This window comes from Cervus elaphus, chromosome 10 (genome assembly GCF_910594005.1).
Source record: "Cervus elaphus chromosome 10, mCerEla1.1, whole genome shotgun sequence".
NCBI classification, from domain to species: domain Eukaryota; kingdom Metazoa; phylum Chordata; class Mammalia; order Artiodactyla; family Cervidae; genus Cervus; species Cervus elaphus.
Genome location: NC_057824.1, coordinates 24978917 through 25004374, shown reverse-complemented (window position 1 = coordinate 25004374; position 25458 = coordinate 24978917). Strand labels below are relative to the sequence as shown.

Genomic DNA, 25458 nt, shown 5'->3' with positions numbered 1-25458 from the left:
TCTTTTGGGTTGGGGAGGCAGGGGTCTGGATTATTCAAAGACATTCTTCTCGTCTGCTCTCCACTGCCCTCCCACCCCACACCCGGGGCAGACAGTGTTAGAGAATGTTTTTAACATGTCATTTGAGTCTTGCATTCTCTCAGTCAAATCTTGCCTGCGCTTAGCACAAAGTGCTGCTTTTATCCTCCAGGCCAGTGTTTGGGGAAGTCCCTTTCCTTATTTAAGAGAAGACTTTTCTTTTAGCCTTTGTTCTCTTTCTACACAGAGCTGTTGTTAGCAGAAGATAAACTAAACAATCGTGTCTTTGCTCTTTTTTTAGTCGAGCAAAAGATGTGATAATTCCAGCAAAGCCACCTGTCAGCTTTTTCTCCTCGAGGTCTCCGGTTCTTGACCTCTTCCAGGGGCAGCTGGACTACGCAGAGCACATTCGCCGGGATTCGGAGGTCGTGCTGCTGTTCTTCTATGCTCCATGGTGTGGCCAGTCCATCGCCGCCAGGGCTGAAATTGAACAAGCAGCGAGTCGGCTTTCAGACCAGGTAAGGTGGACATTTAGCCTGACCATCAGATGACTGGCAGTCCAGGTGCATGGCAGGTTCTGCCCACAGAGACACCTTTCCCGGATGGCTGATTTTGCCAGGGTGAAGGCCAGGGGCCTTATTTTGAGCCTAAATCGTAAAGCCCCTGTGAGCAGAGGCTTTCTGATTGTGGTTGTCATAGTTGGTTAGAGGCAGGAGCGGGAGGAGATGCCACGTTGTCTCGTGATGAGGCCAGTGCTCATCTCAGGGTGCCAGGCTGTCTGGTTTCAGTGGGGACACTGAAAATCCTCATTGAATATACTGTTGATATTTGCTGGTTAGTTATTTTACGTAAGAGAAATTTATGTGTCATGATTACAGTTCAACTAGGCAGACCTTTCAAATACCTAGACCATAACTACATTCAACAAATATTTAATGAACGCCGCCTTCACGCTTGGTAAGAGGAATATATAGACAATTGATACATAGGCCTTCTGACAGTGGTTTTCAATCCAGTGGATCCCAGTTGATCTTTATAAAACAAGTATTTTTTGATGTCCCTTTTTCTGTCCTCAGAAGGTATTCATAGATAATAAAACTTCCCTATACATATAGTTTCAATGTAGCCAATCTAATGCACTAATTGTAACATAAAGATAAGGGGAAAAAGAAAAGGGGTGTATAATTAAGCGTGTGTTTTAGTATGTAAGTGCTGGGGTAAGTTAGATCCCTGTACCTTTATGTAGAACCACTATGAGTTATAAGTGTAGGAACAGTTACAGATGCAGCCCCATAAAGTAGGATGTGTTGGCCACACAGGGGCCACGAGGGCATTGATGTCAGTGACTTGATTTTTCTAAATGGTGAACAGCTGTTGGTAAAGTTCTGAGCCAACCAAAAAGTCCTTTCTGCCCTCAATTAAACAGAAGTTGCCTTCTTGAGAAATTCAGTGAACGTAGAAGCCATGCTTTGGATTGACATATATAGAATGGAGTCGAGTTCTGAGTCGAACACTAATAAACAGGTTTCCCTCCACATCAGTGTTTGGCAGGACGTGTAAAACTGCTCTGGGTGGTGTGGAGGATCATTCCACGTGCAGAGCGGCTTGAAGCACTGCGGGATGTCTGTGCCATGGCCCCTGCCCACCAGTGCCCTCTAGCACCCCCCGACAGATGCAGTCAGCCAAAAAGCATCCCACAGGTTTCTAAGAGGCTGCTGTCCAGACCCACAGATCTGGGGTAATTTGTGGCACAGTTGAGTTTCAGAAGTTCATTTGGACCTCTCAGTTGGATTTTCTTGGAAACAATGTTATAAATGGTGGCTAGACTTCCTGCCCAGCCTAGCAAAACCTTTTTAATTATGTTATACCCCTGAAGGTGATGCTAAGTACTGTATAAATACATTGATTTTTGTATTGATAGCATTGATTCTCAGGGGGTTGTGATTTTGTGTTCCAGCTTTGGACCCATGGAATCAATCTATTCCTTGTCTCCCCCCTACCTACCCCCCGATCCCGCAACTCCCCTTAAGAATGGCTGATAGTGATCAAGCTGGGGGCTCTTGTGGGAAGAAAACAACCCTAAGGGAGCTCTGGGAGGCAAGCTTAAAGGAAGTCACCCCTTTGTCAGTCATTCCTCTTTTAGAGCACTTGTGGGGGGACATGTGAGAGTCTGTTGTATTGTAGGTAAGGGGCAGCCACTTGCTATACTACTGCCAGCCTGAGGAACGTGCCCTTCAGAGGGACTGTGGGGGTCGTGCTCCTGTGCAGGCCCCTGCTCTTGAGAACAGCCCGCGGGCTGGTGCTGGCTGCCCTGAAGCACGACCTGGGGTTTAGAGGGCAGAATACTTTGTTAAAGGTCACAGGACAAGTGGTGGAGGTTACAGGCCATCCACAACTGATGGGCTCTGCTTTCTTTCAGAAAAATTTTTCAGCTCCTTCTAAATTGAGAGCTTATTGTTCTATGTTCTCAGTAGGGAAAAGGAGTGGATTTATTTTTTGAAACAGGCAAAAATTTCTGGAGCCACATTACTTAATAAAATTAGCAAATGTGGTAGATTGTGCCCTATTTTTGAGGTGGCAGCCTTAGTAAAGGTATTGTTATAAAGTATAGGTAGAGTATAAAAGGAGTTCTTGAGAGTTTACACTAAGTTTTGAGCGGTACTGCTCTCTGGTCAGTATAAGGCATCTGAAAGTGACTTTTCATTTGTAGTCTTCATATTTTTCAGTACTTTATTACAAAGATTTTTAAACATATAATAGCAAAGGTGAGCTGTGTCTGCCACTTAACTTCTAATAACATTTTATTAGGCTTGTTTTACCATGTATCTGTTCATCTTATCATCCATGTAATCAGTGGTTCTCAACTAGAGGCAGTTTTGTCCTCAGGGGACTTTTGGGACTGTCTGGAGAGGTTTTGGGTTGTCACTACTCGAGAGGGGAGGCCAGGGATCCCACAGCATCTGACATCCACTGTGTGCCCTCCCCACCCCTGCCCCCAGCAAAAACAAATAAAACAGCAGCAAAAAACCTATATCAATTCATGCCCAAAATGTCGGTAGTAACAAAGGTGAGAAACTCTGCTCCAGTCTAACTATTAATCCATCCCATTTTGGGTACAGTTCGAAGTAAATTTCAGGCACTGGGATACGTCTCCTTAAATACTTCAGCATCTGCCTATAAATACAAATTTAATCCATATTTTTGCTACCTGATAGTTCATTTTTAGACTATAGTTCTAGTCATCTGTTATCTTTATTAGTTTTTAATATCATTATTAAAAATGATCCTTTGAAATTTTTGGTATGTCAACTGTAGGTAAGATTGTTTTTATTCTCAGATGCTCAGTTTGACTATCAAAAGACATATCCTACTGGTAAGTTTTAGTATAATCATGCTTAGAAAAGGTTTTTTGGTGTCATTCACTTCGGGATTTGAAGCAATTCATTTTCCTCTTGGCCCAGACTGCAAAATATTCAGAGTCCCAGCTGGACATTGTGGACTAGAGTCTTCCTTTGTCCTTGTCAAGGTAAATGATGCCCTTCTTTGAACACCCAAAACGATTTTTTTAATGCTTTCTGTTTCAGAGAGGGATTGCTTCATTTCTATAATTTTGTTTTTTAAATCTTGGTGATTTTTCAGTTGTTATTTATAGTCATTTGAAACCTTCTTTGACTTGCAGGTGTTGTTTGTCGCAATTAACTGTTGGTGGAATCAGGGGAAATGCAGAAAACAGAAACACTTTTTTTATTTTCCTGTAATATATCTGTATCATCGGAGGTAAGAACTTTCAAGTAGTGTTTCTAATCCGATTCAGTTTATCAGTTTCAAAGTGAATTTTTGTTTTATCCTGTTTAAAAGTATCCACTGTAGAAAATTGAGAAAATAACAAATAAGCAAAAATAAGTAAATAAAGGATCTGTGATTTATCAGCCATCCATAATTACTTTGTGTTTTGATTTATATCCTCCTGTGACTGTACATATCCACACCCCCCATTTTTTACTTAAAAAATGGGGTCATGTATTGATAGTAGTAATATCTCCTCAACTGCTTTTTTGTGTGTGTGAACATTTTTTCATGTCATTACGTATTCAGTAGCATTGTTTTCAGTTGTACTGGTTACTCCACTGTGTGGCTGTGTGTTTCAAAATATTATAGAAGTATTTTATGGAATAAAAATGTACTAAAGTCCTTATCCCATTATCTAGCAGCATAGCATAGTCAGGATATCTAACATCTTTTCAAATTGGGAAGGAAAAAACTACAAATCTGCAATCCTGTAATCTGTCATTCTGAAATCCAAAGAGCTTTGAAGACCTGAAAGAGTTCTGTGAACATTGTCCCCAGATGCATTCATCTGGCCTAAAGTACCAAGAGGCCACCTATAGTCTTTGTACCACATCAGGTGCTGCTGTACTCGTTTTACTGCAGAAATACTGGTGTTTGATTTTGGAGAACTGCCCAGGCCTTGCTCTGGGTTGTTTAGTTGCTCAGTTGTGTCTGACTCTTTGTGACTCTATGGACTGTAGCCCTCCAGGCTCCTCTCTTTATGGGATTATCCCAGCAAAAGTACTGGAGTGGGTTGCCATTTCCTCCTCCAGGGGATCTTCCTCAACCTAGGGATTGAACCCGTGTCTCCTGTGGCTCCTGCATTGGCAGGTGAATTCTTTGCCACTGAGCCACCTGGGAAACCCCGCTGTGGATGTTAGGTCTAAAATCTGACTTGAAAGATTTTGGAGACAGAAGATGAAATTCTGGGCTCTGTTCAGTGCAATTGGCTTGAAGTTTGTTACTGAAGGGTTAAGAAGAGTTGACCAATAAGAACTTTACTTTTTAGGTTTTATTACCTCCCTCTAAAATTCTTGGGCCTTAATCAATGGAGATTTCTACAGATATCACCAGACTATCATTTGTGGATTATCTATCCCCTTCAAGCACATTCCTGTGTCTCTAACATAAAACTTGTGTGGCTCAGAGTGTTGTTTCTCGGGAGCTATTAAATAGTATTTGGGCAAAAACACATATTCCTACCCCATCTCCACCCTCAAATTTCCCTCTGGGTGTAAACACAGTTTCTCTGAGTAACTTTCTGATGGTCACTTCTTTTTTTTAAGGTAAGTATATGGTGTTGTACTAATATTTGAAAGTGCTAAAACCTCAGTAGTGTGTAATGGGCGATGAGCTTGCCCTGAAGAGATCTCTGTGTTTCTTTTTTTGGAAATAGGGCGCAGATGGCTAGCAGGGGGTGTAGGCCTTGCAACTGTGTGTAACCAAGCCCGCTGCCCAGAGGTAGACTTAACTTGATGTGACAGTAAAATCACGAGTTCCCTTGAATTGAGTACAGATGTCATTTCAGGATATGTGGGTGTGCAGCATTGTCCTAGACTATTGGTTTTCTTAGTTTTATAGGAAGATTGAAAGGACGTGGAAGGAGCATCAGAAATACTTCGTCCAGCCTCTTATTTTACAGATGAGGGATCTGAGGCTGGTATACCTCAACGTGCTGTATCTTGGCCTGTGAAACCTTTACTTGTTTAAGTCAGTTCAGAACCATTAATACTCATTGTAACATCTACCATTCCCATTGTACCAAAAATAAAGTGCTGCGGCCGAGGCACCCAAAAGGAGCCTTTTTGTATTCTGTGCTGTTTGTGTAGCAGCTTAACTAGTAGTAGCTACCTAAAGAAATTAACAGGCTTTCCTGTTTTGTGAAAGCAGACTCCATTTTTTGACTTGTTTTGTTGCCAGTCACAAAGGCAGTTTACGAAAGTCTCTGAAGCAGCAAGTAGTTTTCCCAAAACACTCTGTGCAGAAATCAGCTGCCCTCAAGTCAGCTTGTGCGAAAGCCGTGGCCATGGTGTGCAGGCAGAACGTACTGTACGACCTGCGTCTGGGGGTCTTCTCATTACACCAGGTCCCTGGGGCCCTCGTAACAGTACCTGGGAACCTCAGCAGGGCCTGTGTGCTTGAATAGACGAGGTTTCCAGGTCCCTGGGACCCTTGTAACGGTACCTGGGAACCTCAGCGGAGCCTGTTTGCTTGAATAGACGAGGTTTCCAGGTCCCTGGCCCACTTTCTGCTAAGCAAAATAAGTTATCAGATGATTTGTTTTATTTCTTCCTTTAAATTAAAAATTGGTGGTGGATGATGAGGTTGGTGGTGGTAGTAATTTAAAAACAAATTAGTTAGCAAATGAATTGTAGTAAGACTTGAATCGATAGAGTCGCTGACCCAGTGTCTCCGCTGTGTGTGTAGAATGCTATTTTTACCTCTTTCATGCTGATGATCCTCTGTCGCTCTCATATTCTGCAGTGCACACTAAAGGTTGTCTTTATGTCATTACATTATATGTATGTGTATTAATTTCTGTCATCATATATTAATATCTTGATCCCCATTTATATAGTTCTTTTTTGTGCTCTGTTGTTGCTATTAACAGGAAGCTTAGTGTCAGTTTCTATTCAGAGAGAAGAATGGGTATAGATTTGCTGAATTTCGCCATACTCCCCCACCCTCTCCACATACCATCCAGTTATATTTGAGCAATGTCTATTGTGCAAGAGTGAAGAAAGCCCTGTGAGCATTCTGATTAGCTTAGGAGGATAACTCGGTGTTGGCAGTATTGCTTATCGGTACTAAATAAAATTCCTGTGTGTCCCCAAGCACAACTGCCTGGGAGAGCAGGGAAGATCATTTGTACCGTTCCCTAACTTCATACCTTCATATAATTTTTTGTTGTAATAAAGTTATAAGTAGGTGTAAGGTTTATTTAGTGATCCTTTGTGTAAGTGCCTCTGAGAATATTTAATGACTACTTTTTAGTAGGCCAAGGACCAACTGCTCAACTTGTTCCTTATTTCACAGTGACTTGAAAAGGAAAGTCTACTCCTCCCCACTTCTTCCTCCCCTCCCCCATCCTGCAGCAGAATTGTGTAAAGATCCTGCAATCCTTTGGCATTTGGTTAGTTTTCAGAGTTGCCTGTTTTTTGTTTTTTATAGAAATGTTACTGTGAGAATTAATTTTTTTCAGAGACTAGAATGAACTTTGCTCTGAAATTCAGTTTGCAGAATTAATTTCATATTAAAAGTAATGGCCAGTTGTACCTCCCCTCACATAAAATGCTTGCTCTTAATTAGGCCTCCAGTTACCCTGCTGAGACAGGAAGGCTACTGACATATGAACCAGTTGGGATCCTAAAGCAGGACATTTTCATTTTGTGGTGTTGATGATTCAGTTATATATTAAAGGTTTAATGCATGGTGTATTTTTATTTTTTATTTTTATTTTTTTGGTACTAGTTTTGGACCAATCGAATACAAAGGCCCCATGAGTGCTGTTTACATTGAGAAGTTTGTCCGCCGGGTGATGAAACCAGTTCTCTACATCCCATCTCAATCAGAATTACTAGATTTTCTCTCAAACTACGAGGTACCTGTCTTTCCTATCTTCTCCCATTTCCTCAGGCTTCACTGGGTTGCATTGGATTGTTTTTATTAGAAGAGTCTTTATACCTCCTGATATGCAGCAATTAAAAGATCACATTATAGGTAAGCCCCAATTAAATGCTTTTGGAGATACTTAATTATAGGGATGATTTGACCAAGTGAATTTTTAGAGAACAGAAATCTTGTGAATACTGGTTTTTATTCGGGAATTTTAAACAAACTTTCAGTTTCTCTCACAGTTAGCTTAGAGTATGTAAGAATTAATTTACAATTTATATGCAATTGTAGATTTCTAAAAATTTTATATGATGCACACAGCACTTTTGGGCATCCCAGGTGGTAAAGGTCCCGCTTGCCAATGCAGGAGACATGAGACGTGGGTTCGATCCCTGTGTCAGGAAGATTCCCTGGGTTGGGAAGATCCCCTGGAAAAGGGCACAGCCACCCACTCCAGTATTCTTGCCTGGAGAATCCCATGGACAGAGGAGCCTGGCGGGATATAGTCCATAGGGTTGCAAAGAGCTGGACATGACTGAAGGGACTAAAGCACATAGGGCATAGATTTCTAAAAATTTTATATGATGCTGACAGCATTTTACTATGAGATATCTGGTTTTTCTTGTAAGTTGTAGTTAAAAAAAAAAACAAACTAGAAATATGTTCTTTCTGTTTTATTAAATGTGTAAAAATTTCAAGGTTTATTAACAGAAAGTTTCCTAACATGGCATCTCAACTGTTTTCCTATTGCCAGTCAACCCCTGATGGATTATTTTGTTGGGATCCTCAGTGTGTGTTTAGGACAGGTTGTTATTGAGAGACCAATATAAATCTTAAAATAATCTCAAGAATTATGAAAATAGTTCCACAGAAAAATTCACTGGATCAAATGTAAAATCATACTTATAATGTTAGTTGCTGAGTTGTGTCTGACTCCTTTGGGACCCCGTGGACTGTTGCCCAGCAGGCTCTCTCCATGGAATTCTGCAGGCGAGAATACTGAAGTGGGCAGCCATTGCCTTCTCCAGGGGATCTTCCCAGTCCTGAGCCTTCTGCATTGCAGGCAGATTCTTTACCGTCTGAGCCTCTTGATCACAAGTAAAAATGATACTTAGCTACAACAAAATCAAGACTATAAGTACCTAGTAGAGGTAAAAAGCATATGAATCCACCTCTCACTACTTGAGAATCTAGTAACTGTCATTTGGTTAAAATTTACCTTTTGCACGGTATATATTTTATGTAGGTGGGATATGAATTTCTTTCCCCAGAACCTCATTTACAGCTTTTTTCAGTTGTGTTGGAAACACTTTGTGTTAACTGCGAGCAGATTCTCTGGCAGCAGTGTTCCTCTCCAGTTCTTCTGCTTCTAGGCCCCAGATGTGCCTTAGGGTAAATGCTGCCCAGCTCTCACGTGAGTAAAGGGTAGGCCTCCGTGCCCCTCCTGGGCTTGCTCCTGTTTTCCTGGGAGGCTGGTGAGCAGGACCTGCAGTGGGAGGCAGGGCACCTGGGCCCCATCCCTCTGGCAGCACCAACTGGATCTGTGACTGGGGGCACATCACTCATCTGCCAGGCTTAAGGTCTGGGAACAGGGTTTTCCTGAGACTCCTTTTAAACTTTTAGGTGTAGTGATTGTGTGATGAGGGTTTTCACATAGATTTTCAGTAGATGACAGTCATTCACTGGGGGTGGTCCACCAAGACGGTGAAGAATCAGGACTCAATCAAACTTGAATCCAAACTCACCTCTGTCTTCATAGCTATGTGGCCTCCAGCTAGTATTTAACCTCTTTAAGCCTCCATTTTCTCATTGGTAAAACAGGGATTAAATGAGATTTAAAAAAGAAAATGCCAGCTAGGATGTAGTCATAATAAATGAAAATCTGTCAGTGAAAATTACATCGTGGAAAAATCCTGGGTAGTTAGCACTGCTGAGAGAACTTAAAGCGTGCATGACATCTGCTGGAATTCCCTACTTATAAAAACCTTTCGTTTGTTTTGTAACTGAGATGATAAAAAATGACCTGTAGAGGCCAAGCGGTCTTCTTCAGGTGAGCTCTGTTGAGACTTCTGTAGAACATTGGGCCTGGATTGGTGCCCTCTCGTTTTCCCTTCACATTTTCACTCAGTGTCGTCTAGAAAGTAAAGAAATGGGAGAAGAGCTGTGGAACATCACATAGCATACAGCATGTACCTACCCGTCCCCAAAAGAGTGTGGGAAAAAAACGGAGATTATTTGGCTTTAAAGAGCACAGAGAGGTGGCTTTATGATTATATCCAGCTCTGTGAGAGATTTGTGTGCAGAGAGTTTTGAGCCAGTTCTTAAGCAGAGGTCACGTGATGAGATAGACTCAGCTAGGACTCTACAGGGCTGGGTTTTAGCCCTGACGTCTAGCTCTGACAGAAATCTTTGATTTCTGCGTTTTATGCAGATTTCTCATCTCTGAAGTAAGGGAGATGGCTCAGATAATCCCTCCTGTTTTGGGTTTGGTGAGTTTAGAGGTTGGAAAGAAACAGACGAAAGAAGATTCATCATTTTTGGTTGGGAAAGTATTTTTGAAACCGTGCCTTTGTGCATGTGTATCAGAGATCTTCCTAACCCTTTTTTATTACTGTCTCTAAGATGTTTGTAGTGTCTCTGTAGTGGGATCGGCAGGAGAGAGACGAGGGCGCAGCTGTGACTGAGCAGCAAGGATGACTGCTGACCTTGAGCTTCTGCATTCTGAGAACCCGCTTTGCAGCAGCAGCTTTCAGTGATGGTGCTCCAGGTCCGATGTTGAGTTCACGTCAGACTCGGTGTGTCCGGTGACATTACTTGAGTTGTTTGTTTTTGGCAGCCCACTTAATTAGAAAGATGACAACAATGGTTAGACTGCCTTTAAGATGGGACCCAAGAGAGTGCTGCCAAGATGGAACCCTGTAGAGCTTCTCTCGGCCTTTCAAATGCCTCCTGAAAGCTGCAGATGGCTTTTATCTTATTAGAATCGTCTTTGCTGGGCTTCTGTTCACTGAGATGAAGCCGTTGGGTTGGCAAGAGACAGTATTTGATTAATTGTGAAAGAATTTGGGAGTCGAGCCCAGCATGGTTTCAAATGGGAAGTCTTTTATCTTGTGAAATATACCAGATACTACCTTAGAAGCGATATCAGCTTCATTCACTCTCCGTAAGATAGCATAAAGACACAATTTCAGATCCAGAAGTGAAACTGCTGTCATGGTTTTGATAGTTGAATAAATAAAAAAGTTTAAAGGAATTTTTAGAGGACCCACTCTGGAACACAGTAAACTTTGTAGGCATCCTCTAAATTAAGGTTTCTCAGCCTCGGCATTGCTGACGTTTGGAATCAGGTAATTCCGTGCTGTGGGGGGCAGTCCCGTGCTCCGCAGAAGGCTCCGCAGCATCCTTGGCCTCCACCTACTAGATGCCAGTGGCGCCGCCCCTCCGCCTGACATGTGCCGACCAGCAGCACCCAGGCATCATCACGTGTCCCTGCGGGGCGCGGAGACACCCTGGCTGAGAGCCGCTGCTCTGAGTGACTGTCCCTCAGATAAGGCCTTCAGGACGCCTCACGGCCTTGAGTATAAACACACATTTTTCATACAGCACACAGAAAGCCACAGTCTAATTATTACAAGTGTCTCTGCTTATCACAGTGTCAGTAGAGAGATGAAAATTAAGCAGTGCCTTAACCAGAAAATTCTGGAGTGTTACCCGTGGGGAGCTAGAGCCAGGAGTGAGTTAGTTTTCATCTACAGATGTCCATGAGGCTCAGCATTTTACTCAGTTTGTTTGTACCACACCCTCCCCCCGCCCAAAAAAAGCATGCATCCTAAGTATGTTAAGGGTATTGCTGATTTAAAGAAGTCTTAGTATGACAGATACTTGCTTTGATCAAATATGGATTTCAATATCAAATCTGTATTTGGATTACAATATCCAAATGTTGTCTTTACAAATATGGATTTCAATATCAAGTGTGTTTAATATGTATTTAATATCAAAATCCGTATTAAACAAATATGGATTTCATATTCCATGAAATTACAAATATGATTTCAATATCAAGTGTGTTTAAATTTAGGTATACTAAAATTGGGCAGAAATAATTATTTAATGTTTCTGTGGCACTTCTAAGGTTTGTTAGGATGGCATTGCTTCTATCTCTAGATGTGTCTGTGATGTGTTACAGGAATGCAAATTTGATAATTTCCTCCTCATTAAAAAAAAAAACATATTGGTTACTTATAAGTTTGTCTCTAATCTAGGTATTTATGAACAATGTGGATCATTGTAAGATTGTGTAGTGTTTATTACTTGGGAAGTGATGCTACCCTGCAGTTAACTACTTTCTATATTGACATAAATTTCATTATTCTATGTATACTGAACTCTATTCACATATGCTTCTAATGCTGTTACAAACAGAAATGCTCTAATTCTAGGTTGGTTTGAATTTTTGTAAGTCGGACAGATGAATCCTTTTAAAAGCCTATTTCAGATTATTTAATAATTACCTAGAAAAGCGGAAGTTTTTAACAAATGGAGAAAATATATATGTGTGTGTGCATGTGTGTATATATATATGTGTATATAGTTTTGACAGTGTTGCGCAGCTTGCTGGTTCTTAGTTCCCCAGCCAGGCATCGAACCCATGCTCCCTGCAGTGGAAGCAGAGAGTCCTAAACATTGGACTGCGGGAGAATTCCATAACCAATATTTTATTTGACTTAGAATACCTCAGACCTACCCAAATCAGATTGCTCATCATTCACCATGCTTTTATGTTTTTAAAATATGACACTAAACTCAGATGCTATTTTTAGGAAAACAGTATTGCATTTAATTTACTGAACATTGCAGAAAGACATTAAAGGGTGAATATTGTAAGTGCTTGACTCTGTAAATTCCAAAATACCTTAGACATTATAAGCAAATCAAGAATGAGTAAACTATGCTTGGGTAAGTGACCAGCAGTTTTCAAGTGCTTTTACTTCTGATTTTCCCAGCAGCCATGTGAGGTAGATGGAAACTGTAGATCCTTTAAACAGATTGAGAAGATAAAGGTACAGAGAGGCAGAGAGGGTATGATTTACCCTAAGTGGAGATTGGACTGCAGTCCAGGTCTTCTGGCTCCCAAGATTCTTTCTTATATATAAATGAATGACTAAAGTCTCTGATTTGAAATTTCACTGTGTAACTAGAGGTTAAAACTTTGAATATTTAATTATTTTTATGTCATTTTTGATCCTTCTTCATGGAAGAAAAATTTTGAAATAAATCTTAACTTGACTGTAACTTTTTTCCCTTCATCTTTAAGAATGGTTCTAAGAATAATTAGTGATAAATGATGGGCCATGGCTATTGACTTACTATTAAAGAAGCAGAGTTTTATTAATTGGGTCATTAGCATTTATTCTGCAGAACTGGGAGTGTTCTGTGTATGAAAATCACAGGATTGACGCTTGGTAGAGTCTAGAGTGTTCTTCCCAGATATGCACTAAAATCATACCTGCCTTATAAATCATGAATGTAGCTAAAACTAAATGGACTTGCGGGTGGACCCTGCAGGCAGAGATCAGGAGCTTTATGTCATTTTGTTGCAAACCATGTTAAGAAATTCTGCTTTCTTCATTTACTCTTATTGTATGATAAAATTCCTCTTCCTTGAAAGTTCTTCCTACATATTTAAGATACAGACAAGACAGTTTATTACTTGGGGACAGCATAGTCAAACATACCCCAGTGTCATTTTTATTTAGACATTAAGTTGATTGGAAAGGAAATAGGACTGAGTGTGGTAATGTCACTTTCACAGTCCCTCATTTTATGACTGTCGGTAATTTTCAGACATTTGTCTTAAGTATCAGTAGCTTCTATGTCAGTAGTGCTTACTTTTTAATATTTTAAAGCATGTGACAGAATCATCTGATTTGTACCTTTTAGTCTACTACCAGATGCCAACAGTATTATTTAAAACTCATATCTGTAACCAAAATACTTTCAAAATCTTCTCATGAATTTCTATAATTTATCTTTTTAAGAGTAGTGATTTAGCATATATCCATTCATTTATTCCTAGAAGTTTTGATAAATCAAGTTGTTTTAAATTTAAGTGGGATAAGAGAAGGTTTGGAAGGTGTTTGGAGGGAGAAGCAGGTCATTGGGTGAATTGCCAGTTGACAGAAATCTGAGCACTTGGAGACAAACCTAGAATGCTGCATGGTACCTGCTGTTATCCTGTTGTTAGTTAGTAAAAGTGTTGTTTGTACTCTGATGTTGCACAAAGAAGTAGGTGCTGTTTCTGTTAATTCATAGTTCTATACAACTGTGAATTAAGTAGCTTTACATTTTCTAAGTGTGAGTTAACATTATTTGAGAAATACTGTTGCCATTGAGGAAAGCAACACAGAGGTAACTGTTCTCATGGCCACTAGAGGGCGTGCACACCATCTGCTGAAATTTATGCCACACCACAAATGGTGCTCTGGTAGGAAAGACATATTTTATGCTGATGAGGTTGGGCTGGCCTCGTATAAATACCCCATTTAACCTATTTCCAGCCTCATTATAGCAGGTACTGAATATACTGTACATCATGGAATGGAGTTGAAAACCCACAGACTGGGTTAGGGTATAATCTGGTACACTTCGTGTTTTATTCTTCACCGTGAGAATAAATTTCTGTTGGTTTAAGCCACCAAGTTTGTGGTGATTTGTCATGGCAAGCCCTAGAAAGCTTAACACAAGAGGTAATATCAGAAAACCATTGCTACAGACAGAGACAACTGACAGGACAGATGTCAGAGCAGAGAGGGGGTGTGAGTGTCTTAGAAGGCAGAGAATACATCTCTGAGGACATGACATTTGGACAGAGACTTAGAGTGAAGCCTGTGTGATGTGATCCATCCCTGAGGAAATGTGGGGAAAGTGCTCCAGGAGGCAGAAACAGTGAGTGCAGAGGTCCTGAGGGAGGAATTGGGTTTGGGGGGCGGTGACTAGAGCAGAGGGGAGAGCGGTGGGAGTTGAGGGCACAGAGGTGTCTTGCGACTGCAGTGTGTCCTGATTACACCTCTCATGAGGTGGGCAAATGAAGGAGAGGGGAACACTGGCAGTTAGGTTCCTGTGGGCTGCTGGGTTCACCTGACAGCCGTCCTGGCATCGAGGAGGGGCCGATGGAAGGAAACACTGGCTGGACCCTGAGGTTGGAGCATCTTTACACACTGGTGGGCATCAGAGTGAGGAGGGGCAGCCTGCATGCCAGCAGGCTTCCGCCCCAACCTCAGCCCAGGGTCGGGCTGCCCCACGTGCTTGGCCTGCTCATCTGAAAGAGAGCCTCAAAAGCATATGAGGCAGGGGCCCCGGTGTCTGCTTTGAACCAGCCCCTGGGTTGATATGCCGCCCAGCAAACAGGGGGTGTAGACCCGGCACGGTCGTGTATGTGGATAGGCGTGTGTTTTGTTTCCCAGACTCCCGTTTTTGCAGATTTAAGGAAGAACTGTGGCGGAAACTCTGAAAGATATAATTATTTCTCAGATACAGCTTTGGTTGAAGAGACATTGAAACTTTGGGGAAATGGTTGTGAAATTTATTTTACCTGAAGCATAACCAGAACCAGTTTAATAACTTTTAAATTTGCAATAGGATTTGCAATAGAAATAAACAGATAATTGTCACTTTATTTCCTTTTTATTATTTTAAAATGTATAACATGCCACTTTTCGAAATTTAATACACTACTGTCACACTACTATGAATATTTGAAAAATAGTACCTAAAATAGATAGACGTTGCCTGTTTCTTTAAAATAGCTAGTATTTTATGATTTATGCAACCTTTAATCCTTTGATATGGTTGTTGAATTTTATGATCTTCATATTTTTGGCAGTAAAAAAGTAAAAGTAATTTTACCTATGGGTTTTTTTGTATTATTTGTGGAATTTCTTTGGAAATTTCAGTACCAGGTCTTCTGAGAATAGAGGCTCCTTCATTCAAGTTGCATAGCCCCTTGGGAAACCACAGCAGTGATGCCCTCAGCAGGGATAAACCCTTAGGCTATTGAAAGACCTGCAGAGGACCCCTGCAAATGGTTTAACCTTTATTCATTTTTAAAGGTTTAATCTGCATTTCTCATGAAGACGTAGAATTCAGATAGTTTTTATTTCCATTGAGGTGTGTTTACATAAACACACATATAATTACATACATGCATGTAGATAGATACGTGTTTATGGGCCATATGTCTTCTCCTGTGAAGCCACCTGAAATAACATGATGGGAAAGAGAGTTTGAAGCTCACTTCATATAATTTTTGGCCATGAAACCTTTCTTAATATTTAGAATGAGTTTATTCCAACTGGTTTTGATTTAGGAGATTGAAAGAAATTTAAATGGGTGTATTTTTTTCCCATCACTTTTCATTTTATCTTGTATTACCCAGTATTAACTGACTGAAATCCTGAAGGTCTTGTTTTCCTTTGTTCATGGTGGAAAGGCTGATACATCATCATAGGTTGGTTTAAAACATTAGGGACCCAAACACTGTGTTATTCTACTTTGAGCCAATTCTGGATTGGCTTGTTGGAAACATTTAAGGAAATTTAGCAAAAAAAAAAAAAAAATCCTGTTTCAATAACTTTACTTTCTTATTTCTTCAGTTGTTTGAGAAATTAGTTATTTGTTGGAATTTTTTTTTTTTTGGATATTAAGATTAAACATTGACCATCTCAGTCTCTACCAGAATGAAAAGCAGTTAATTTATTTAAAATGAAATCTTATTAGACTAAACAAGTGCTTTAGATTTGAAAAACAGTATGTTCCATTATAGATCAGAAATTTCCATTTTTATACAACATACTGATTTTAAACTTTACCAACAGGGTAAATTTCTATTTTACTATTTGGGTCTTTGTCCCAATGATCACATCGCTCCAAAATTATTTATTAAAAACAGTGTTGTGTGTTTTAGGACTAGAAAGGACTCCTTACCTTTGCTAGTGCTTTATGTTCATCAAGCTCATTCTTCTCAGTAACCACAGGATGAATGGTCCCCATTTGCCAGTTAAGAAAGCTGAGCTTCACATTGAAGGGTTCACCCAATATCACTGAGCTGACAGGCTTGAGCTTAGGTCTTCTGACTCTAAGCCAGCACTCTTTGCTCAAGGATCTCACAGTTGGGCTTCAGAAACATTTAGTTACAGAACAAAGTCAGACAGAATGGTGCCTGCAGGGCCTTCTGAGGAGGAAGAAATTATTCTGAACGTGAAAGCAGAATGTGTCTGGTGGAGCACGGTTAATTGGTTCGGCAGAATGGAGGGGCGCGGTTCTAAGCTTAGAGAAATGGAATGAGCAGGTGGAAGCTGGGGTGGAGGGCCAAGAGAGCTCTCCGCAGATTGACCTGACAAGAGAGGAGTGTTGCCGTGAGGAATGCTGGGCTCTGAGTGGGCGGAGAGGAAGGAGCCCCTAGAAGGATGACCTTCAGCATTAGTGGAGCCACTCTGGGGTAGCCTGATTTCCAGTGAGCGGGAAGGCGTGTTTGGAGGGAGGAGAGGAAGAAGTCGAGGAAGAAATGTAAGAAAGATTGCAGATCATTGAACTGGTTTGCCTAGAGTTGTTAAACAAAGGCACGTGAGTACTTGAACGTGATGGTGAGGTTTCAAACCAGGGGTGTAGGAGAACTGTCCACAGAGGGTGGATAGACCTGCCTAGGATGTTTCAGCTCTGAACTGCCCCCCATAAAAGCTGCTGCAACTCAACTCGATCCCTTACCCTGTCAGTCTAAATGGAGGGAAAGGGTCAGTGCTAACCGGCAACTTTTTTCATGGACTTCCATTAGGTTTTTTAAAAAGGGAATGCAACAGATTGCGATTGTTAAGTTGTAATGGCATGTCTTTCTTGTTTTGAAATATTTCTCTTTATGCAGCGACCAGCGATACCCCAGTCACCTAATTCTGCTCTTGTTCTACAGCCTGGAGTTCTTGGGTACTTTGAGTTCAATGGCTCACCCCAGCCACCGGGTTATTTGACCTTCTTCACCTCAGCACTGCATTCATTAAAGAAAGGTAAACAGGATTCATATTAACACATTAGTGCTTTAACCGAAATATATGTATATTGATATCTACTTTTGCATAGGTTATCTTTGTGATTATATGTTTTAGTTCTCTTGATTTTTTTTCTCTGTATTTGTATTACATTGTTTTATGTTCTATTGACAGAATTTTTTGCTGTTTCAAGTATAGTCTCTTAAATGTTTAGAGACTTTTTAAATGTAGCTTGATCACACAGTGTCTACAATGGTGTATTTTGTACTTTAAATATTATTAAATCATATTCTCTCCTTTTTTGTGGAGTTAGATATTTTGATCAAAGTTTTTAGTGGTTGTATTGTCAATTGTGTGAAAGTCATGTCACATTACAGCATCAGCCTACTTCCAGGTTCACTATTCTCAAATCCATATATACATATTTTTTTTACTTAGCTAAACCATATCCTATTTGAAGCCCTACTTTGTAAGTTAAACATTGTTTCCTGCCCATTTTTTCATGTTGCTCCATTTTCTTTCTCTGTATCAGCTGTGACCTTAAATCAGTTCTCTGTTAGATAGTTTCATCTGCTCTTCATCTCCTCATGACAAGCCGTGGTCCAAGCCTGTTCCTGCCCCTAGACTAGACCAGTGGGTACTTAACTGGTGCCCAGTATCGACACTCCTTCCTCAGATGGGAGCCGCCGTGCCAGTCCTGCCTGAAATGTGTCTTCTCCATCCCCAGGGCCCAGGGCCCAGCTCTCCACCTTTTAAACCCCTGTTTATCCTCCAGATTCCCCTCAAGTAGCACCTCCTCAGTCTCCCACGCTGGGGAGAGATGTGTTGTTTTCTTTCATAGCACTCAGCATCGTTTATATTTATGTGTCTACTTCTGAGATGATTTGTTTACTGTCTGTTGTTTTCCTGGGACTGGGAGATTTTGAGGGTGGGGACCATGTGTCTTCAGTTTAGTGTTCTTTCTCCAGCATCTGGCACATAGCAGGGGCTCAATCACTATTTGCCAGATGAGTGATCGCATTGATCCTTTAGTAGGTCAGCCAAAATATGTAGCCATCCTCCTGTTACTGTATATCACATTGCTTCAGTATTTGGGGGGGTATTATGATAGTATACTATTAATATGTCAAACAGTTACATTATTGGCCGTTTTGGTGTATACATTGTCTTAAGGTTCTATGCATAGAGAATCTGCTGTGTGCATGCTTTTCGTGCAGGGGACATTGGGAGAGGAGCTCAGCCTGTCACATTAGGTGTCTCTTCTGTCCCCGAGAAAGACGGGGCTGCACAACTTCAGGGGACTGAGGAGGCTCAGTGAGTCAGAGTTTGAATTTTGAAGACAAAATACTGCCAACTTAAATAAGCTTAAGCAGATAGATGTTCAAAAATCCTCTTAGAAAAACTAAATAAAGTCCTTTGAAGATGATGTATAAAAGGGCAGCCTAGAGTTAGTCACTAGAGTAATGGCAGCATTCAAGTTCTTGAGTTGGAGAAGCTGTTTCAAGATTTGAAAGGCTGTGTTGTTATCCAGCTAACTTAATGTGTGTTAATATTTCAAATTACCTTTTCATTCAGAGGTTTCAAAAACATTGCTTCTTTTGGAAAAAATCTTTGCAAATATAAGGTAGTAGCCTTTGTTCCCATTTTTCTTTTAATATAGTTGTTTTTTTAAGAAGTTTTTTTTCTGTTCCTTTTTTTAAGCAAGGAGGGTAACAGATGGGTTAAGATTACCTGAAGGTACAAAACAAACCTTTTGGTCAAATCACTAATTTTGACAAATGATTATATCAGATTTCTTCTCGGAATAAATCTAGTTCAGTAAATTTACTACATTTCTTCCCTCTCTAGTTGGGTCTTGTAAAATCCTGTTGCCTACGGACTTTGCAAGAACTGAGTTCATTGTCTTTAATAATTTTTCACTCTGTTTTTGTGGCTAAGATCCCACTTAAGCTTTAATGAACCATTTTTAGAAGACAAACACAAATTTGGAAGGATGAATTTCTATGAAATATGTACTGTGAAGGATTACCTAAAGTAAATCTTGGGCATCTGGGTGTTTTTCACCTTTGCTTTCTCCTACGCCGAAGTCAGATGGTATTTTACTTGCTATTAATAGCTGATGCTCAGTAACAGAAACCCATGCAGGCTTTTTTTTTTTAACGGGAAAGTTTGAAATGTAAATTCTGGGTCATTGTTGCATTTCTGTCTTGTACACAAATTGAGGCCTGAGGAACATTTGACCAGTTTAACATTTGGTTATAGAGAACTTAACTGATGAAGTGTTTAGACTGTTGTGGTAGAAAGCAGATGTCCTGGTTCACCAGGCCATGAGCATATATAAAATGCACATGTCTTTCCATTGCCTTATGGTTTGTTTTTTTTTAAAAATTGCCTTAGAATTAGCCAGGACACTCTCCAACGTTTGTTTAGCTTGCCACTGGTCTACAAATATTTTGAGAATGTACCATACATGAAGCACTCTGCCTGGGTATTGGGGGGTGGCGTGCTGAGAGGGGCTGTCTCAGTCACCTGTGTCCTCTGCCTGTTGGTCTCCGTCTGGGTGCCGATTCGTCAGTTTATGTTGGCCCTGCTGTTAGATGGTTGTGGGCAGTAGCCCTTTGTTATATTTCTGTCCATTGTTTTCTAGCCATTTTACTTTTATCTTTTTTTTTTATATAGCAGTTCTGTATTTTCATGTAGTTAAATTTGTGGCTCTTTTTCTTGATCTATTTATTTTTTAAAAAATCTGATCACTAATTAGTTCACTTTCTTCTCTTTGGATTTTAAAATTATTCAGCACTTTATGGTGCCTGAGTTTACCTTAGCTTAAAATACAGAGCACAGTTGATTTTCCTTACTTCTTACTGGCTAATCAATTAGCACTATTTACAGAGTAACACTTCCTTTATCCTTCATCTTGATGATGCCTGCTTAACCAAAAAATATTTTCTTAATGTAATTGGGTCTATTTTCTGTGTTTTCTCTTGATTTAGAACCCTCTTTTTGTATGAGTAAATATAATTTCATTTATTGCTCTGTAAGTAAGTGCCTGGTGAAGTCTGGACTCTGCTTCTTTTAGTTCTTGAGTTTTATGAAGTATTCTTTTACATCCATCTACGCATTGGGCTGGGAATTTTATTAAATGTTTTTATTGACTTAGAGGTAATTGACATTTTCATAAAATTTAGCTTCCCTTTCTAGGCTCACAGCATAATTATTCATTTATTCAAACCTCCCTTTCAATTTTTTGTAAATGGTCTTGGCATGTGTGCATGGTCAGTCACGTCTGACCAGGCTCCTGTGTCTCTGGGATTTTCCATGCAGGAATACTGGAGTGGGTTGCCATTCCCTCCTTCAGGGGATTTTCCTGATCCAGGAATCGAACCCATGTCTCTTGTGTCTCCTGCATGGCAGGTGGGTTCTCTGCCACTGCACCCCTTGGGAAGCCCCAAAGGTCTTACACACCCTCATTACTGATTAATCCTTTCAAAGTGCTGAATGATTAACTGTGGGCTGGCATTCTGGGTGTGTTTCTGGATCCTGGGGATGCTGATCCCTTGTACTTTTCCTCTCCTCCTAGATTGCCAAGCCTTTCCTCTAAGCCTTTTCACCGTGATCTTGGCAGACAGGCTCTTTCTTCTTTTGCTTAAAGAAAATTTGATAGAGGGGTTGATATTTTTAGGGTGCCTACTTGATTTTCTTCTGTCTTATGATTATTTACTGTAAAGATGTGTTCTGGTAAAATGTTGTTATATTCTGCTATGATTCCGTGCCCTTTTTAAAAGAAAAAATTTGCAAGAAATTTCATCCATTTGACCTTCAGAAGGGATGCAGTGCTTCCAGAGGGAAAGCAGGGGCCTGGGAGCTGGTATCTGGTCCTTAGCCTTTGTCTGCCCCGGCAGGGTCTATACACTTGAACAAAACATTCAACTTCTCTGTGTTTGAGTTTCTCTGCCGTAAAATGGGAGAGATGGAGGTAAGGGTAAATGCTTGTTTTTCAAGGCCGCATCATGTGTGGATTAGGTTGTATGTGAATAAAGTAGTAGTCTGAAGATCTGTAGCAGTCTAACGGGAAGGCCGCCGACTGAGGGCACCTGAAGTGAGCTCTGGGCCTGGTTTCTTCAAAGTGTCTACGCCAGGTGTGCTGCGCCCGGAGCAGCCAGCAGCGCCTCCTCTTCCCTATTCCTGGAGCTCTCCATCCTTGCCTCTTATTGTGTAGTTAGCCCTCTGTGTCCACCTGTGGATTCAGCCAACCCTGGAATGAAAATATGAGGAAAGTTTCAGTAAGTTCCCCAAAGCAAAAACTGAATTTATCACACATCTGCCATCTAACTGGCATAGCATTACATTGTATCTACAACTATTTATTGAGCATTTACACTGTATTAGGTGTTATAAGTAATCTAGAGGTGACCTAAAGTATACCGGAAGATGTGTGTAGGTTACATGCAAATGCTGTGCCATTTTGCACAGGGGACTTGAGCATCCCTGGATTTTGGTATTCAAGGGGAGTTGGCGGGGGGCGCGGCTGGAACCATTTCCCTGCGGACACCAAGGGATGACGGTGAGGCATGGTGTTCTCGCCATGGAACTGACTGCATCTCTGTCCCACCAGAATGTGGCCTAGTTTGTTCAGACAGTGTTTACTGAGTGCCTTGAGGCCAAGGTTTTGTCATCGGGCTCTTGCAGTTCTTACAGTTTAGCTAAAAGTTTGAATGAATAACTTGTGAAGAACACTTTACCTTGAGATTGCTGAGGTGGGAGTGATTTTCTCAGTGGGATGTTGTCACTTTGGATCTCCTGCCCACCACCTCCATGTCCCCTCATGTCTGTCCTTTCAGGTTCCCTAGACCAGTGTTACAGGAGTCACTCAGCCTGGGCTGGACCGAGGCCCAACCTGGCTCATTCTTGGCTTCTCACTGTCTCCTCATACTAGAATCCTGATGGATTGAATTGAAATACACATGATATTTTGGAGAAGTGAATGGCAACCCAGTCCAGTATTCTTGCCTGGAGAATTCCGTGGACAGAGGACTGGTGGGCTACAGTCCATGGGGTCATAGAGAGCTGGACATGACTGAGTGACTAACACACACACACAGAGGATATTTAAATATCATCCTCAAAATACACTGAATTGTTAACTAAAGACCCACTCCCTTCTTTTACCTTTAGGAATTCCTGAGTGTAGATGACAGCAAACTTTGTGGCTTTAGTCTTCTAAGGAACACTTGTGGAAAATAACTGTTGCAGTGAATTTTTTTAAAATAGAAGTTGATCAGAGGAAGTAATTCCAGTGTAGGGTCCTCCTCCTCCACCAGGTGGCGTGTTGTGGTGCTGCGATTTGCTAGGACAATCCTGTCAGGACACAAAAAAGTCCCTTCTCCGTATCTTTACTCACGAATAAAGCTTTTTTGGAGCACTTTTCTGTTAGATTATGAAACTTTATAAAACCTCAAGAGATCTGAAAAGTACGATTTTCTTATCCTGTAAGTGACATTCTTAAAGTCATTGAAAAAACAAGGAGCTGGGACTTCCCTGGCAGTCCAGTGGCTAAGACTCTGCACTCCTAACTCAGGGGGCCCAGGTTTGATCCATGGTTAGAAAACTAGATCCCATGTGGCTGCAACTAAGAGTTCACATGCCATAACTAACAACCACATAAGTAAGTAAATAGTTTTTATTTATTTTTTTCTTTTCATTTATTTTTATTAGTTGGAGGCCAATCACTTTACAATATTGCAGTGGGTTTTGTCATACACTGACATGAATCAGCCATGGATTTACATGTATTCCCCATCCCGATCCCCCCTCCCTCCTCCCTCTCTACCCAATCCCTCTGGGTCTTCCCAGTGCACCAGGCCCGAGCACTGGTCTCATGCATCCAACCTGGGCTGGTGATCTGTTTCACCCTAGATAATATACATGTTTCGATGCTGTTCTCTCGAAACATCCCACCCTCGCCTTCTCCCACAGAGTCCAAAAGTCTGTTCTGTACATCTGTGTCTCTTTTTCTGTTTTGCATATAGGGTTATCATTATCATTAAAGATGGTAATAACAACCATCTTTCTAAATTCCATATATATGTGTTAGTATGCTGTAATGTTCTTTATCTTTCTGGCCTACTTCACTCTGTATAATGGGCTCCAGTTTCATCCATCTCATTAGAACTGATTCAAATGAATTCTTTTTAATGGCTGAGTAATATTCACTGCCATATGACCCAGCAGTCCCACTCCTGGGCATACACACTGAGGAAACCAGATCTGAAAGAGACACGTGCACCCCAGTGTTCATTGCAGCACTGTTTATAATAGCCAGGACATGGAAGCAACCTAGATGCCCGTCAGCAGACGAATGGATAAGGAAGCTGTGGTACATATACACAATGGAATATTACTCAGCCATTAAAAATAAATAGTTTTTAAAAGACCAACAACCATTAAAAAAAACAACCCAAAAAGCAAGGGACTGACTTCTTAGGCAAGGTTGACTCTGAGATTACTGTATTTCCTAAGGTGCCTGGGTCTAACTCTTGGAAGTTTGGACCAGGCATTGGGTTTAACAGTTCTCCGTGAATGGAATAGGTTCTTGATCAGTTGGTTTCTCAGATAATCTTTTTGTTGAGATTAATGAGTATTGATTAGTGAGTATTGTTGTCACTATACTCACTTGCAGAGGGAAATCTTTTCTAACTTGTGGTGATCTGAGGCCCTCTGGGTATTGATTAATACACATTAGAGTAAACATATTAGGAATTCCATACTTCTTTATTCCCATTTAAAAATGACTTTTTAATTATGTTGCTATTATTTTAGCAAGGATATGATCATATTTCATAGGAAATGCTTTTATTCCCATTATGACATCTCCTCAGCCTCGTAAGTGCTGTTTAGTTCAGCTCAGTTCAGTCGCTCAGTCATGTCCGACTCTTCGTGAACCCGTGGACTGCAGCCCGCCAGGCCTCCCTGTCCATGACCAACTCCCTGCTAGATAAGGACTAAGCCCGAAACCAGACATTCCTGTTCTTGAGTTAGATTCAGAAGCATGACTTATTAATTCAGTGAACTTTAGAGGGTCCGCTTTGTGCTCCAGCTGTGAAGAAGGGTAACACTTCTTACCATCCACAGTGCCCCCGTAGGGTGGCCCACAGGTGGGCTTGTCCACAGAGCGAGCGCAGTAACACAGGCTTTGTCACAGGCTCTGTGACAGGCTTTGTCGGAGCACGGAGGTGTGGGGTGTGCCCATCAGAGCAGGGAAGACTGGAGGTGGGCGGCGTTTCCCAGGAGGATGAGAAGTCCGGAACAAGAGAGTGAGGATGAGGAACACGAGAGCGGGAGACAGGTGGCGCTGGGAGAAGCGAGGTGTGCAGAGCGCTCAGAACCAAGCTTAGTGGTCACTGGCAGATGCTCTGATTCCTTGGACCCGTGTGTTTGAAAAATTATACTCTCTTTACTTTCTAATTGTTTTGTGGTATTTTCTACCTTTTTGAAGTTTACCTGTTTTATGAGTGTGTATGTATATGTGTTTTTGTTGTTGTGTTTTGGGGGTTTTCTTTTTGGTCACTCTTGGCGGCATGTGGGATCCCAGTTCCCAGGTCAGAGATGGAACCTGTGCCCCCTGTGGTGGAAGCATGGATTCTTAACCTCTGGACCACCAGGGAAGTCCCTGTCTGTGTGTGTTTTGATTTTTCATCCTATTTTTTCAGGGTTGTTGGGGGTTTTTGGAGGGGTTTTTTGTTGTTGTTGTTTTAAGCTGAAATAAGACTCCTAGGCAAAGAACCCAAAACATTAAAATCTTGAAAACTTTTCAGGGATCGCCTTCTATGATAAAATCACACACTTACAGTGAAACCATTTGGTTCAGACAAACCCAGTTCTGGCCTCCACTTGACTGCTTGTTACGTAACATTGAGCATGACAAATTGATGCTGAACAGAGCACTTTACCCGGAAGA

The 25458-nt window shown here is 41.1% G+C and overlaps 1 protein-coding gene across 4 annotated transcripts in view; it reads left to right on the top strand.

Moving 5' to 3' along the window:
* TXNDC11 (thioredoxin domain containing 11) overlaps positions 1-25458 on the top strand; it is a 59751-nt gene that overhangs the window by 8166 nt on the left and 26127 nt on the right. For 2 of the 4 annotated variants that reach the window (XM_043914329.1, XM_043914330.1), the window contains exons 2-5: positions 320-536; positions 3698-3795; positions 7318-7447; positions 17426-17519. In XM_043914329.1, the coding sequence (XP_043770264.1) occupies positions 320-536; positions 3698-3795; positions 7318-7447; positions 17426-17519 (539 nt within the window). Of the gene's footprint in view, positions 1-319; positions 537-3697; positions 3796-7317; positions 7448-17425; positions 17520-25458 lie in introns of those variants that run through there. The other 2 variants (XM_043914332.1, XM_043914331.1) reach the window with 2 other exon arrangements.